Genomic DNA, 16797 nt, shown 5'->3' on the forward strand with positions numbered 1-16797 from the left:
GCCACCCCTTCCCTCTCCCTTCCTTTTCCTGCTTTTACTGATTGTTAGCTCTCACCAGGAGTAACGGTGGCTTCTGGTTGGTGCAGGGTGTTCAACCAAAGAAGAAAGGGCTCTGGAAAAGACAGAACCCATAACAGAGGAAATGGAGGATCCGGAACACCCAGAAGGAATAAATGGTAAAAAAAAAAAAAAAAAAAAAATAAAAAACAATAAAGAACACAGAGCATAGGCAAGGAGAAGGTGCAGAGTACTGTAAAAGGATGGAGCAATACACTTCATGACTGGGGTGCAGTGGACCCCGGGAAACCGGCTCTGTTGACAGGTTAAACCTGGTAGCTTCTCAAGGGCCGAGCTGCACGTGTGTGGAATGAATGGTCCAGCCAGACATTAACGCATATTTCCTGGAGAAAGCAAATCCCAAGTATGTGGTGTGTTTGTGCCCTTGTTAGGCAAGTCCCAAGTGAGTTGCACAAATGTGCTGACTTCCGAGGATTTAGCAAGAACAATAACTTGGGTCACTGGGACTTAAAGCGGATATGAGCTATAAGGAAAGACAAAAATAAATGCTTCTGTGCATAGGAGGAAGGAGTCTAGTGGAGCTGACTATACTTCATTCGTGGTTTACAAATCTACAAGCCCATTCATTCAAACCATCAAAAGCCTTTCCTGACTGTGGAAGTTACCTAATAATTCCTGAAGTAATGAATTAGGTTTACAAGTATTCCCTGGCTTTGCCTTCCTTACCTTCTCTCCTAGACCGGTTCTGTACTTCTCCCCCATTTCTCCCTTCCCTAAGCGTTATGTGTCTCTCTGTGAATGCTAAAATGCTCTTCCTATCCCCTCCTCTGGGCTTTGCCTGCCCCTCCCCTGCGTGAGAGGGTCTGGCCTCCAGGCCTCCAGGCCTCTGGCCCAACCCAGGTGCCGTTTCACAAAGCTCAGGTCAGTGACCTCTGTCTCCTCAGAGAGCTGGGCTGCAGTCAACAGTGCCTCTGGCATGGCCCTCCCAGCATGGAGTTCCAAGGCCAAAATCAGAGGGCTGGGCCTGATTGCATCTTAGTTACAGGAAGGACCAGGAGGCACACATAGGAGAGGGATGTTGTTTTGCAGGGGAGTCGATGCTCAGAACCTACGATGTTCACAGAGTAAGTGGTGCTGTACAAGGTGAACCCAAGCAGAGGCGGACTGGAGGTCTGCAGAAGTGGGCTGCATGCTCACGAGGATCGGCACTGGAAAGGCGTGGGTGGGAGGAGGTGTGGCGTTGGAGGGCCGGTGATGAGAAAGAGTGGGCTGTCCTACCCAGGAACTGAGAAGCCCACTTTAAGCAAAGTTAGCACAAAGGCTTGAGCAAGGTGACCAGGAGAAGGGCAGTTACAGGAGTGGACATGGGAGAGTCTGAGGGAAAGTTATGTTTTGGGAGGAAGATAAGGAGCCTGAGCTGCTACCAGAATTCTGCCCAGGAGGAAATGCCCCACAGACTGCTGGAAATGAGAGCCCAGGCTGAAGACTGAGCTTCGGGCTAACTCTCCATATGTACAGTGAGTGTACTCTGGGTTCGAATTCCAGATTTGCCGTTCATGAGCTGTGTGACCTCGATTGGGTCTTTGATGTCTCTGTGCCTGAGGTTTCCCCATCTATAAAAATGGGCATAATAACATCTGTCCCCACGGAGCTGTTATAAGGGTAAAATGAGGTAATCCATATAAAGCACTTAAACAAAGCCTGACATATAGTACCACTCAATAAATGTTAGGTACTATTATTGCCCTGATTATTTTGTAGTCAGCCTTACAAAGGTCACAGCCATAGGGGCAAAAGACAGTGGTCCGAAGAGCGAGCCTTGGGGACTGTGTACATTACAGCATTATACTTACATCATGTTCATTTTTTCCTCCAAGACTCCTTCTTTGAACGTGAACTTCCAGGCTTGGTTCCTGGGGTATGTGTGAAAAATCTGGTGAAGATTTTTGAGCCCTACAGGAGACCAGCCGTGGACCATCTTAACATTACCTTCTACGAGAACCAGATCACCGCATTCCTTGGTCACAATGGAGCAGGGAAAACCACCACCTTGTGAGTTTTCAGGCAAAGAGCCTGGATTACTCTTCTATCTGGTTATTTTCTGGCTCTGTTCTGCCCCATTACCTGCAGTCTACTCTTTCCCACTGAGTATTAGTGACAAAAATGTACTATGTATTTGTGTCCCAAGAATGTGTAAAGCATACTACAGTATTTAGAGCTCATTCACGTATGTTGTTTTATTTGATCCTCACAAGAAGTGGGAAAGGGAGTTGAAGTAAGTTTACTGCCCCCTTTGTGTGCTGGGGAAGTGGTCTAGAGAGTTGAAGTGACTTTCTGGTGTCACCAACGTGTAATGGTTCAGTGAGGGCAAGAGCCAGGTCTTTTCTTTCTTTTTTTTTTTTTTTTAAAGATTTTATTTATTTATTTGAGAGAGAGAGAATGAGAGATAGAGAGCACGAGAGGGAAGAGGGTCAGAGGGAGAAGCAGACTCCCTGCCGAGCAGGGAGCCCGATATGGGACTCGATCCCGGGACTCCAGGATCATGACCTGAGCCGAAGGCAGTCGCTTAACCAACTTAGCCACCCAGGCGCCCCAAGAGCCAGGTCTTTTCAGTTGTCTGGTCTCTGACACTATGAGCCTGTCCTCCCAGCCCCAACCTCCCCACTGTTACTACCATCAGCGATGGTGCTAAAGTCATGGCCGTCACCATCACACGCCCTTGGGCCATACAGACTACTACTTATTTTCAAAGAGGATTCCTTTACCTATCTGTTTTGGAGAAAGTAAAAAGGGTGTGCTCCCTAGAGGGGCCTGCAAGCTAACCACCTGGCGATTGGAAGATAAAGTTCAAGGAAGATGCAAGCTCTTCATAGAAAGGTAAGGAAGCTCTCCTAGCTTTTTAAGGGACCAGAGCGCCATCTGCTGAGAAGGAGAATGTGGCTAGCTAGGGTTTCCCAAGGAGCGTCAGACAGTCCTCTCAGGGGGTAGGGAAGCCGTGTGATACGTGGTCTTCAAGTCCTTTGACCTCTTACAGAGCGCCAGGAAGGATCAGCAGTATACACCCTAAGTTGGAATGTTCTCTGAGGGAGGTTCAGTGTGAATGGAATGTAGGGCTGGTGCCATTATATTTGATTCTGTTTCCCTCTAGTGGTTGATCAACAGAGATTTCAGCTTCTAAGTACAAGGTCAGATAACCTGAGATTGTATCTGAACTCAGGGACAGAGCTGGCTGGGCCAGGCAGCACTATATCCAACTGATTGCTCACCTTGTTAACTAATATGGTCAGAAAGTCCAGAGCACCACCCAAGACCTCAGGGCTTCTCAAGACAAACACATTACTTCATCGACTGCTGAAAATTCAACTTCCCCTGGGAGTTGAAACACACTGTTTAATAAAAATAGTAATAACACTTTTTTTTATTTAAAGATTTTATTTATTTGAGAGAGAGAGAATGAGAGAGAGAGAGAGAGAGAGAGCATGAGAGGGGGGAGGGTCAGAAGTAGAAGGAGACTTCCCGCTGAGCAGGGAGCCCGATCCCAGGACTCGATCCCGGGACTCCAGGATCATGACTGAGCCAAAGGCAATCACTTAACCAACTGAGCCACCCAGGGGCCCTAAAAATAGTAATAATACTTTTGAGCTTTACTTTATGCTGGCACGGTTCTAAGTGCTTTACAAGTGTAAACTCATTTAATCCTCACAACAAACCCATGAGGTGGGCATCATTATTTCTCATATTACCAAAAAAAAAAGGCCAAAATGGATATCGAGCTTTTTGTTTTGCATTCAAAAAATGATATTGTTGGTGGTAATTCCTCTGCCTGCCTTCAATCACTTAATCAACAAATACATACTGAATGCCTGAGCTCTCATTAAGATCCTTCCCTATGCTTTGTAATAATGATATCAGACACGTATTGACCTGTACGTACTGCACACCTTTAATTGAGCCCCTACAGCACCAGGAGTGGTGATGACTGAGCTGGGGAGGGATGTTCTGTAGTGAATGTTCTGCAGCTGGGAACCCTGAGGACCCATCAATGCCTGCCTGGGGCCCTAGGAAATAAATAAAAGTAGAGAAGGCAGAAGTGGTCATCCACAGTAGGGGCTGGATGCTTCTAAGGCCTGTATGGGAACCTGTTGGTCCCCACAGCTAATAATGGTTTGGTTTCAATTGAGAGCCAATGCAGGAGTCACTGTGAGAGTCCTCAGCAACCCTGGAGTGGGGGGACTGCTCAAGGTCATCTTTTCTGTCACTGACTCCTGCATTTGACAGGTCCATCCTGACGGGTCTTTTGCCACCAACATCAGGAACTGTCCTCATTGGGGGAAAGGACATTGAAACCAGCCTGGATGCAGTCCGGCAGAGTCTTGGCATGTGTCCACAGCACAACATCCTGTTCCACCAGTAAGTAGAACAGAAACTGAGACCCTCTCCATGCCATATTCCACCCTGCCCGCCCCCACAACACACATGTTCTTTACAGCTGAGCTCAAGGATGCCAGTTCTGGGGGCAGGAGGGAGTATTCTTGTTTGTTTTCCCCATGTTCAAGGTCCCTGGTCCTTCCTGCTATGAGAGGTATCCTTCAGAAAGTCAGACTAAGCCTCTGGCACTGGGAGCTGAGGTCTGCCCCCTCAGAAGAGTAATGCCCCCTGCTCTCTGACAGGGTGGCCCATCCTGGGGCCCCTCGCTCAACCCTGAAATACTCCCTCCCAGGGACCAAGAGAGGAGACCATTGTTCCTTTTTTGCTCTTAAGCCAGGCACTAAAAACTGACTTTTCAGGAGGCTTTTCAGTTGCTTTTTCCCCAAACTTTTACTTACTACTTAAAAAGTGATATATAGTAATTAAAGAAAGGAAGGGAGGAAATACAGATTAAAAGAAGAAAATAGAAGCTACCTGTAATTGCACCATCCAGAGATAACCACGGTTCACACCTTGGTATATGATTTCTCAGAACTTTCTCCTATGCATGTATAGATATATTATTTAACATTATAAAGGAGAGTAAAACCCTGCATACGACTTTGTAATTTTCCATTTTTAAAGCAGTGGTGCTTTTTTTTCACTCAGGATATCATGAACATCTTTTCATGTCATTACATATTCTTCAATAAAATAATTTTTATGTTTATGTACTATGCCATTGTATAAATGTACTGTTCCCTCTTATTAGATATTTAACAGGATCTGGGTTTTCTTTTGTTTTTTTCTTTTTTATTTTTTGGTATTATAAACAGCACCATGATGGACATCTTCATTGCTAAAACTTTGTGCTCATCCTTAATTGTTCCTATAAGGTGAATCATTAGAGGTGGAATTGCTGAGCCCATTGCCTCTCTCATTGCCCTGTCCCCTAGCCTCACAGTGGCTGAACACATCCTGCTCTACGCCCAGCTGAAAGGGAAGTCCTGGGAAGAGGCCCAGCTGGAGATGGAAGCCATGTTGGAGGACACAGGCCTCCACCACAAGAGGAACGAAGAAGCTCAGGATCTATCAGGTGCTTGGTATTGGAAAAAGACAGGGCTATGGATGGCAAATCCATTGTCTTCCAGGACACTGGCAGAAGGGGAGGCTTCTAAGAAACCTCCTAAGAGGTGGAGCACTTCTATAAAATTACTCTGTGCACCTAAGAGCAACCCACCTCTGGATCCTTTCCCACATGGAACCCTATCTTGTAGCAGCCTGGGCTGTATTTGTTCTGACATTTGTAGGTTTGAACTAAAATGTGAGAACAGCCTTCAAATTGTCTTATCTGCTTCTGCATTTCTGCATTTTTTGCCTTTTCTGCATTTAAAGAGGCCTGTACACCACTAGGGTTTGAACACTGTCTAAACCTCTAAGGAGGCAACATCAAGCTGCTGCCAGAAGGCACACCGCCCCTGCCTTACACTGCCAGCCCTGGGCCTTTCTCCTCCGGTCCTCCACAGCCCTTGTGACTCTATTGTCTTGTACCGACCTCTAGGTGGCATGCAGAGGAAGCTGTCTGTTGCCATTGCCTTCGTGGGAGGTGCCAAGGTTGTCATTCTGGATGAGCCCACCTCAGGGGTGGACCCCTACTCAAGACGCTCAATTTGGGACCTGCTCCTGAAGTACCGCTCAGGTAATGGCCTCTGCTCGGTGCCCTGTGCTCTCACCCAGCTTTGTCTGTGACCCCCGCTCTCACCGTGGTGCTTTGGAACTGAGCATACTTAACAGCCATAACTACACTCTGACGGAATTGAGCAGTGACTTGAATGAATCCGAGTTCCAGGGGAAGCGTCCTGAAATTTTTACACCAATAAAGACAGGGAGTCACTAATGGAGCAGCCTACTTCCCCAAATATTCTAAAAGTTTCTCTCAACCTGCAGCCCTTCTGTCTGGAACAAGGCTTGCAGCTCAAGGTAAAATTCCTCTTTGACTAAGAAGACCCAAGTCACATGCAGACATCCCAGGAAACTCTGTAGCTGTCAGATGACCATTAGGACCCGGGTGTGTGGGTGACATGCATGTGTCCCATGCTCCAGAGAACTACAGCAGATAGCAGTGTCTCAGAATGGGATGTGCTTCCCTCTATCCCAGCACCTTCTAACCAGAGGGTGCAGATCCAGAAAGATGGCAGGCAGAGCTCAGAGGGTCCGTGAATGTGATGGCGTGACTCAGTCCCACAGTCAGTTTGCCATCCTGGAATCCTCTTTACCATTTTCTTTTAATGACATTTCCCATTGGTTTCAAAGTGTGTTCTTTGCAAAGATTATAAGTGCAGTACTTAATGATCCAGAGAATATACATATGGAACTCAACAGATGCCGACTAACTGTAATAAATAGGTCCCCTACACAGTGATTTATTGGAAGCAGGTCCAATGCCAGATGAAGAGATAACTGTATGTGACAGTGCTTTACAGCATGCAGGATGCTATAAGACGTTAGCTGTTGTCATTATTATTCTAGTATTCTGGACTTTGAAGCAAAATACTTGTTTTTATTGATCCACTTCCAGTTTTTATGCCCATGTCACAGGGAGATTGTTCTACATCCTCTCCCCACCAGCCCTGCCCGGGCCTGTCTGGTGATCCTCTGACCTCTGCCTTTGCAGGCAGAACCATCATCATGTCCACTCACCACATGGACGAGGCCGACCTCCTCGGGGACCGCATCGCCATCATTTCCCAGGGGAGGCTCTACTGCTCGGGCACCCCGCTCTTCCTGAAGAGCTGCTTTGGCACGGGCTTCTACTTAACCTTGGTGCGCAAGATGAAAAACATCCAGAACCAAACAACAGGCTATGAGGTATGCATGTGCCCAGGGAAAGAGTCCGTGTTGGGTCAGAAGAAACACATGGCGTGGTGCTGCCAAGCCCGGCATCTTCTACCCCAGTCAGGCTCTAGCGGCCAGAATCAATTTCTTTGTTTCTGAAACTCTGCAGATTTTGATAAATGGATGTTCTGAACCCTCCTACAGAGATGCCTTACCCCAAATGAAACGAGCTGACATTATGGTATTCCAGAACCCTACACACACGTGGCATGTCGCCACACAGAAGCATCTCAGGCTGCAAGGCAGCACGCTGGGAAGGAGAATGGCTTTTGAAGCTTCCCATGTTTCATTCCAGCATTTATGTTCCCTAACTCAACCCAAAGTCCACTGGGAAATGAAAGCCAAGGAAAGGCCTTCTTGGGAACTATCAGCTGAAAATGATGAAGCCAGACAATACCCATTAGCGGAGACCCCTCTCACCATTGTCAGGAGACCAGGTTCGGGTCTGGGTAGCAGCGAGGTGGAGGACTGTGTCATCCCAGGCAAATTCCTTAATTGCTTGTCAGTGTTGGTTTCTTTGCACACAGAAAACGAAACTGATCAGCTCTGCTCCTGCTTGTCAGGAACATGGAGACCATAAGTGAGAGAAAGCATTATGAACCTCCTCTGGCCTCCTGGAGACTAGTCACTGCTCCTCTTGGAATGGTCGGGCTGGTTACTTTGTAGCATGACCTAGGCCTCCAGCTGCAGTAGTGTAAGGGTTGGGTGCCTCGAGGTTTTCCTGTCCTGGGTAGACTTCCACAGGCCAGCGTGCATCCACGGGGACAGAGGAGCAGAATGTCCTGCACAGGCTGACCTACAGCTGTCATATGATAATGATAAGCCAAGGGTGTCCTTTGAGGTGCTATTGCTCTCTGTGTCTGACTCACACACTCTCCGCGATAAAATCAAATAGCCACACCCTCAGAATGCTCACATGAAGTAATATATTAAAGTGGGGGAGGGGGCAAAATTTGTTGACCAGTTTTGGTGGCAAGAAACAAATGAGGTGCGGTGGGGACAGCAGTCAGCATCAGGGAGATGCGGTTGTTCAAGTGACTGACGCCCATCTGTTGTAGGCGACCTGCAGCTGTGCGTCTGAGGGTTTCTCCAGCAGGTGTCCAGCCCACATAGATGAGATGACTCCGGAACAAGTCTTGGACGGTATGCACTGGGGCAGGCTGTGTCTTGGTTCTTGTCTGGCGATCATCTCTCGATATGGTTGGATGTATCCTGTTGTCAAACGTTTTAATGGGAGAAAAGAGAACACTGTGCATTTCTCAAGCCCTTGTTCATGCAGTTGCTCATCTTTCTCTTTGACCCTCTTTCTCCTCCATTCCCAGAGGGACTTTAAAAGCCCCCAGCCTAAGGGCCTCCTCCCTTAATTGAGGAATCCAGTGTTTGTTCACTCCTCCTTTCCTGGGTCCTTCTGCCCTGGCTCCAGGCAGCATTACTTGTGTCTGGAGAAGAGCTACTGTAGTTGCCAGGTGAGGCCCTCGGGTGAAGCCATGGTAACATACAGCTCCCAGAGTGAACTTTTCCAGAGAGTCAGAATGTACAGAGTGGATGCCAAGTCACACATCCTTGTTACACTCCTGACTTTCCCTCAGCGTCCCAACTTCCTAGCAGTTCTCCCTTGAGTTAGGGTGCGTTAAACCTCATCCGGGGCACCCCCACCTCCAGGGAGATGCAGAAGAGAGGCTCTCACTGTAAGCACCCATCCCACAGGATCTGACCTCAGCGACCCAGAGTACTTGCCAACAACTCTTGCTGTCCTCCATGAAGGCCCACTTCCATCCAATCTCTGGGGTGTCTTTGCAAATGGAAGACCACACACCCCATATCCCTAAGAGGGAGCAAAATGAAACCTGTGTATGGACCCAGGTTGATGGCAAGGGGGAAACTACCTGCTTAGCAAAGAAAAAACAAAGTTCTCTATTTAATACAATTTTTTTTCTAAATCTGGAGAATTTACTGACTAAAATCTAGTGAAACAGAAAAACTAGACACCATTTACATACCGTGCTTGAAATTTGAGGGAAAATGCCCAGGTCCGCATCACGTTCACTCTCTTGCCCACTCTTTGCACGGACAGAACCTGAGGTGCACAGGAACACATCCTTTCAGGGTGACAGCTCTGTGTCTTTCCCCTAGGCTGCCTTGCCGTGGGTCTCTCCCTGCTTGCTGGAGTTCCCTCCCAGGAGGAATCTTGGTCAAGACATTGATAGTTTTTAAAAACCAATACAGTGATGCACCAAAATCGAGTTGCAAACAGGGCCTGCTGGCTGGAGTAATTTTTTTTAATATTCTCTTATTTCTAAACAAATGTTTATTTATTTATTTTGCTATAAGAGGGATGCTGTGAACTGTAGGAAGCACAGTAAGTCGTTATGCCCCAAATAAGAGAAAGAAGATCACTCTGCTCCCCAGTTATTTCCTCGCAAGGCTTTCCCCTCTCACACAACCGTGTACCACACACACACACAGACCTCCCTGCTAGATGCTGTAAGCCTGCAGCCCTCCAGGACTCCCCCCTGGAGGCTGACACACATGACTAAGACACAATTCCTGGGAATCCAGCAGCTTCAGGCTCGATTTCCTTCCTCAGAGAACAATGCACATGACCCCTGGAGAGCTGTTTAGGGCAAAGCTGCTTCCTCACCCAAGGAGCCCTCCAGCCCCTGTGTGAAGTCATCCCAGAGCTAAAGACAATGGAGTCCACTTTGTGAATCTGACATAAAACAAGCCTTCCAGTCCAGCTCGAGAGAAAGACATCGATTGAAAGCCATGAAATCCCTCCACATGGGTCATTTTTAAAACAAAGAAAGCAAAGAACCCACCAGGTGGCCCTAATTGAGAGGACTGCTTGGCAGAAATGCATGAGACCTGGGATCTGAGTCCCTAGAACCCTTCTCCCTTTGACCTGCTTCTCAAGATAATAGGGAACTGTCTCTTCACATACACGCTTTAAAATTTTTTAATTAGATTTTTAATTTCAAAGTAATACATGCTTATGCATAAAACTCAATTCTGACTGTATGAGGGTGTAGGGTAAATACTTGTTACTGGACACTTCCTCACACCCCATGTTGTACACCCTACCCTCCATCCCCCCAGCCCCAGTCTGACTCCACAGCTTTTTGATCCCCTTCAGCATTTCCTGAGATCAAGGTGTTAAGGTTGGTTAGTTTGTTCGTTGGAGGAGGCAGGTGCAGTCCCAAGGGAAATGGCACATTCCTTCGAAGAGTAAGACCAGGCATTGGTGTGTGATTTAGGAAGGGGCGTTCTTCTCCAGCTGGGGCACCAGTCCCAGGTATGCATCTTGGGCAAGTCACCTATAGCTTGGGCCAGACAAGGAAAATGAAAGGAACTTTGACTTAACCTTCAGGCTTGTGGGGAATAAGAATGAGCAGCAATAATGATAAGAGCTTTCTTACTAGAGATGATGTTCATGATAACAGTAGCAGCTAATACTTACCTAGGCGCCAGACATGTCATTCTAAGTGTTTTGTGTGTATTACTTCATCCGGTCCTCATAAATAACAGTAAAGTGGGTGGGTGCCATTATTTTCCCCTTTGAACCAATGAAAAAAATAGGGTATGGCCTGCGTGATGTTACATAGCTTGCAAGGGACAGACCATCTGACTGCAAAAAGGAGAAAACTAGCAGGTTGGCCCAGCTAGTCAGTGGGGAGTGCTGTTAGTTAGAGGGAGAGGCTTCCCTCTCCCTCTCCCTCTCCCTCTCCCTCTCCCTGCCCTTCACGGGGCCAGCTAAGCTAAAACGGACAGGAGGCAGCATTAGTCCTCCGCAGGAGTCACTACTGAGGAACGAAATGCCCCTTCCTCAAATGGGAAGCGGAAGAAATTAGGGGATGTGAGCAAGCTCACCGTCTCCCAGGTTCAGTTCTGGAAGACAGAGTTGATGTCAGTCTCTCTCTCTCTCTCTCTCTCTCTTTTTTTGTCCTAGGAGATGTGAATGAGCTGATGGATATGGTACAACACCATGTTCCAGAGGCAAAGCTGGTGGAATGCATTGGTCAAGAACTTATCTTCCTTCTTCCAAATAAGAATCTCAAGCAGAGAGCATACACCAGCCTTTTCAGAGAGCTCGAGGGCACACTAGCCGACCTGGGGCTCAGCAGCTTTGGAATTTCTGACACTCCCCTGGAAGAGGTAAGGCAGAGATTCCAACTGGCTCCCCTCAGGTAGCAGAAAACGTGGTTCTTTGCAGAAGTCTAATACTAGGGGGACGTTTTATAAAGGCAAAAAGCTGTAACTCCCCACCCAAGCATAGCAATGATCTTCATTTTGGGCTCGCTTCTTCGTGCCTCTGTCCATCCAGAAACATGTTTCACGTAGCTGTGGTCACTATGTGCACACACTTTTATATTTATAGATGACTGTGTTCTTAGATAAATCGCAATATATTTTCCTTCCATTATGAAGCAGCACCCAGCAAAATTGAGCTTGGGTTAGATTTTTTTCTGAGAATGGAATGCCTAAACCAAGTGTTCTCTTTTTCCTTTCTTGACAGATTTTTCTGAAGGTCACGGAGGATTCTGACTCAGGACCTCTGTTTGCTGGTATGGTTCCAGAGTGTGTTCCCTCACCACACTCCCTAAGCTCTGTATTGAAAATCTAAGGAAAATTTCATGCAGCAACAAAGCAGGCAAATACTCCTCCATTGTATTTATCTGACCCCCAAATAACACACATTTTGCATTCTTGGTTCCTTTAAATGACAAAGGAATGACAGATGGAATTAGGTCTGGGTGCAAAGACTCTAGATGAATCAGGATTGTTAAGGAGGTCAGGCTGGGCGCTTCACCACCCCCAAGTTTCTCATCCCACTTCCGGGTCTCCTGTACCTGCCACATCACCATCCTCATCTGCTCCTCTTATCTCCACCAGGCCTCTGATCCACTCCTGTCTGGTCTGCATGAGTGACAGCCCACAGAGTCCCTAGAGATAATGGCGATAGTGAATGCAACCCAGATACCAGCTGGGATCTTCCAGCCTCTTTGAAATAGAGATAAAATTATTCTGAGCCTTCATTTAGTGCCCTATGGAACTTTGCAACTGTGGAGGCCATAATTGCTGTGGATTTGGGGGTCTCTCTTCTACATGTGTGAGCCTGGGCCCCAACTAGCCCCTTCTGTGATTTCTACCAAAACTCCAGAGCCACAGAAAGCGTTCATGAGTGAATTTCCTGTGGAGGAGAGGAGATAAGGAAATGGACATGCAGGCAGGACTCCCTGCCATGACACAGGCCCCTTCTGATAGAATAATAGGCATCCTCCCACAGGATAAAATCCTCTATCTGGCTCCTCTGTCTCCGTTGTGTTTTCCTCTCTCCTGCTCACGGGCAAAGCTGCATGCCATTCTCCTTTGATGCCTTGGGCTCCCGCTATTGGTTGCCTTTTTCTACTCAGTAGAGAAATACCACAGTATTTTCCTGTGCAAAGACAATTTCCTCCCTGTGAAGTTTCTGATGCCAACTCTTAAGATATATGGTTTTCATCTTGCTTCGTAAGTGGTCCCAGAAGTGTGTTTATCAGCTATGCCTAGAACTACCAGTGGTCAAATACACCAGCCCAAATGTGCTGCCTGGCCCAGGTGAGTCACATGGTGGCCAGAAGGGGTGGGCATCCTAGCAGAGTGGGGAGGGAAGGGCAGTCTGCCGGAGAGGGCGGGAGCAGCCCAGGTGTTCTTTCCAGCTTTATAGACACAGAAATGGAATTCTCCCAGGTCACCCAAAGACAAAGACTTATATTAACCGAGACCAGAATGAAAATATGCAAATTTATATCAGAAGCTATGATGTTTTCAAGAGTTGGGGCTTTCATCAGCACAAAATACTCCTTAATAATTAGATCTTCTCAGGAGAATAAATTGGATATCAGCAGACTGGTCAGCCCCGGGCATAGAATAGGATGTTCCAAAGAGACATACAGGGATAGAGGTTAAGAGTGTAGCTGCCAGAGTAAGGCAGATCTCCATAATATGCTCCACAATTTACTAGCCTCTTTGTACCTCAGATTCCTCATCTGCAAAATGGGGCAATTAATAGTATCCACCTTTTAGGATTGTTGAGAGAATTAAATGAGTTAATACATGCCAAGTTTTAACACAGTATGTGATTTCTGATTAAGATTTAGCAACATCCTAATTTACAAATCATCTTTTACCTCAAACTTGTTTAGCTATTTATACTTCATGGAGCACGTAACATCCGTTGTTTTGATTGTCACTATAGTCTCATGAGGCTGCTAAGACAGGGATTAGCCCCATCTGGGGGAAACTGAGCTCACACAGGTTGGATGACTTGCCTTAAAGTCAAACAGGCTTCTGAGTCTTATTCCCTGGTTTTAGTAGGACCAAATCCACATTCTCACCGTGGACTTTTTCCCATTTTTCAGATGGCTAAATGCATTTTTTAATTGGCTCCATTTTAGAGGATGACAGTTTCTGATCTTATCTCCAAAGTCTGAAGGAACTTGTAGGTATCCATTGGGGTCCCGAGTTTCAAGGTATCAAAAGGGTCAGCGCAGCCTCTAAAGGTGTGGCTCACAGCCAGTGACCACTAGAGGGCAGCAGAAAGCCAGGAACAAACAGTTCTGACTGCCCTCAGCTGGCGCCCTCTGCTCTGGCCTCCACACTAGGCTCCAGTCTGGATAGGGCATCAGAGAGAGAGCAAAGCTCATGGGATAGACATGAGGAAAGGCAGCAGGATCCTACCAGAGGGAGGACCAGCCACAGCACACGTCACTTCTGAGCCCACGGGGCACCTTGGTGGCTCAGTCAGTTAAGCATCCGACTCTTGGTTTCAGCTGGGGTCATGATCTCAGAGTCCTGGGATCTGGAACCCTGCGTTGAGCTGCCCACTTAGTAGGGAGTCTGCTTCTTCTCTCCCTCCCCTTCTGCCCCTCCCCCTGCTCGCACTCTCACTCTCTAAAATAAAAAAATCTTAAAAAAAAAAAAAAAAAGGAGCATGACCCTCTCCTCTCCCCGCAATGGCGTGTGCTTGTCCATTGATATCTGTGTACTCCGGAAAGGGGGAATCATCTGGCAAAAATGTTACTTTGCCTGCTGTGTTCAAGGCTCCCATTCGACCTGATATCGTGAACTTTGTTCACACCAACTTGCGCAAAAACAACAGACAGCCGTATGCTGTCAGTGAATTGGCAGGTCATCAACCCAGTGCTGAGTCTTGGGGTACTGGCAGAGCTGTGGCTCGAATGCCCAGAGTTCGAGGGGGAGGGACTCACCGTTCTGGCCAGGGTGCTTTTGGAAATATGTGTCGTGGGGGCCGCATGTTTGCACCAACCAAAACCTGGCGCCGTTGGCATCGCAGAGTAAACACAACACGGAAGCGATATGCCATCTGCTCTGCCCTGGCTGCCTCAGCCTTACCAGCACTGGTCATGTCTAAAGGTCATCGTATTGAGGAAGTTCCTGAACTTCCTTTGGTGGTTGAAGATAAAGTTGAAGGCTACAAGAAGACCAAGGAGGCTGTTGTGCTTCTTAAGAAACTTAAAGCCTGGAATGATATCAAAAAGGTCTATGCCTCTCAGCGAATGAGAGCTGGCAAGGGCAAAATGAGAAACCGCCGTCGCATCCAGCGCAGGGGACCCTGCATCATCTACAGTGAAGACAACGGTATCATCAAGGCCTTCAGAAACATCCCTGGAATTACTTTACTTAATGTAAGCAAACTGAACATTTTGAAACTTGCTCCTGGTGGGCATGTGGGACGTTTCTGCATTTGGACTGAAAGTGTTTTCCGCAAGTTAGACGATCTGTATGGCACTTGGCGTAAGGCTGCCTCCCTCAAGAGTAACTACAACCTTCCCATGCATAAGATGCTTAATACAGACCTTAGCAGAATCTTGAAAAGTCCAGAGATCCAAAGAGCCCTCCGAGCACCACGCAAGAAGATTCATCGCAGAGTCCTGAAGAAGAATCCACTGAAGAACCTGAGAATCATGTTGAAGCTAAACCCATATGCAAAGACCATGCGCCGGAATACCATTCTTCGCCAGGCCAAGAATCACAAACTCCAAATGGATAAGGCAGCAACAGCCTTAGAAGCCAAATCAGATGAGAAGGGGGTTCCAGGCAAGAAGCCTGTGGTTGGGAAGAAAGGAAAGAAGGCTGTTGGTGTGAAGAAGCAGAAGAAACCTGTGGTGGGGAAAAAGGCTGCAGCTACCAAGAAACCAGCAGCTGACAAGAAGCCTGCAGAAAAGAAACCCACTGCAGAGAAGCCTACTGCCTAAAAACTTAGGTTAATTCTATGAAAGTCAAATCATTTTGGACAGCTAATTTTGAATAAAGACCTGATCAAAGCCAGTGAGAAACACGAAAAAAAAAAAAAGAAAAAAAATCTGAGCCCACATCAGGGAAAGGAGGCGGGAGAACTGGGGCTCTGGTAGCAGGTCATGAGTGAGGCTGCAGAAGCCAGGATGCTGCATTGCAGGTGCCTGTGTTAGCTGAAAGGGTGACTGGGCTTGCGGCTGCCCTCGTGCTGGGGGACTTTAGGACGGGTTAAGAAAGCAGCTGGGGACCAACCAGTGGTCCTCTAGGCTTGCCCTTTATGTCCAACAACATGTTCTACAAATTAACATTAATCAGTGATGACAAACTATAGCTTCAACATAACTAGTGACTGACTTGCAGTGAGTAGTTTTAAAGCACATTTACGTATTAGCTTGTTTAATCCTCACCACAACCCTGTGAAATGTTTTCATTTTCATTTTACAGAGGAGAAACCTCAGAGTCAGACAGAGTCCAATTTATGCATCTAGTAAGAGTCAGGATTCAAACCCAGGTCACCTAACTCCTAGTTTACTAGTCTTTCCACCACTTCCCAGTGGCCTCTAAGAATTTAGAAAAAAAAAAAGTCAACTCTGACTTTTACTTAAGTCCACAGGTACACATGAATATATTTTGCTGTTTAAAAATTGAAATAATACAAAAAAGGCTAAAATCACGCTCCCCCTTCATCCCCACCCCTTATCCAGCTCTCCCCCTGCAGTGGTAACTTCTTTTAATAGTTGGTGGGTATTCTGTCAGAGCTTTCATGTTACATATGTCCATGTGTATATATGTATAACATATAATTTTTTGTATATGATACACATGCTCTCTAGGGTAAATATCTTATTACACACATTGCTCTGTAAGGTTGATTTTTTTTACTTAGTTATATGTTTTAGACCTCTCTGTCATGTCAATGATATAATGGTATTATTATATCATTGATATAAATGTCAACGCATTTATATCCTCTTCTTTTTAGCTACTGTAGAGAATTTTTAAAGTATTTCAGGTGCTTCTGTCTATAGATGATACAAAAAATGGAATCATCATTTTATTTTTATTTATTTATTTTCTTTTTGGTAGGCTCCACACCCAGTGTGGGACTTAAACTCACAACCCTTGAGTTTAAGAGCCATATGCTCTGCTGACTGAGTCAGCTAGGTGTACCCCAAAATAGAA

The 16797-nt window shown here is 46.6% G+C and overlaps 1 protein-coding gene and 1 pseudogene across 7 annotated transcripts in view; both read left to right on the top strand.

Annotated features, from left to right (window-relative positions):
• ABCA4 (ATP binding cassette subfamily A member 4) overlaps window positions 1–16797 on the top strand; it is a 132285-nt gene that overhangs the window by 68966 nt on the left and 46522 nt on the right. For all 7 annotated transcript variants that reach the window (XM_025872229.2, XM_073896279.1, XM_073896282.1 and 4 more), the window contains 9 exons: window positions 87–176; window positions 1896–2070; window positions 4297–4428; window positions 5382–5521; window positions 5987–6124; window positions 7100–7293; window positions 8379–8463; window positions 11267–11472; window positions 11834–11882. In XM_025872229.2, the coding sequence (XP_025728014.2) occupies window positions 87–176; window positions 1896–2070; window positions 4297–4428; window positions 5382–5521; window positions 5987–6124; window positions 7100–7293; window positions 8379–8463; window positions 11267–11472; window positions 11834–11882 (1209 nt within the window). The remainder of the gene's footprint in view (window positions 1–86; window positions 177–1895; window positions 2071–4296; window positions 4429–5381; window positions 5522–5986; window positions 6125–7099; window positions 7294–8378; window positions 8464–11266; window positions 11473–11833; window positions 11883–16797) is intronic.
• Window positions 14289–15647, top strand: LOC112824401 (large ribosomal subunit protein uL4 pseudogene; annotated as a pseudogene).

This window comes from Callorhinus ursinus, unplaced genomic scaffold (assembly GCF_003265705.2).
Source record: "Callorhinus ursinus isolate GAN/ISIS: 27379988/994484 unplaced genomic scaffold, GSC_fseal_2.0 scaffold9, whole genome shotgun sequence".
In the NCBI taxonomy this organism is placed as follows: Eukaryota; Metazoa; Chordata; class Mammalia; order Carnivora; family Otariidae; genus Callorhinus; species Callorhinus ursinus.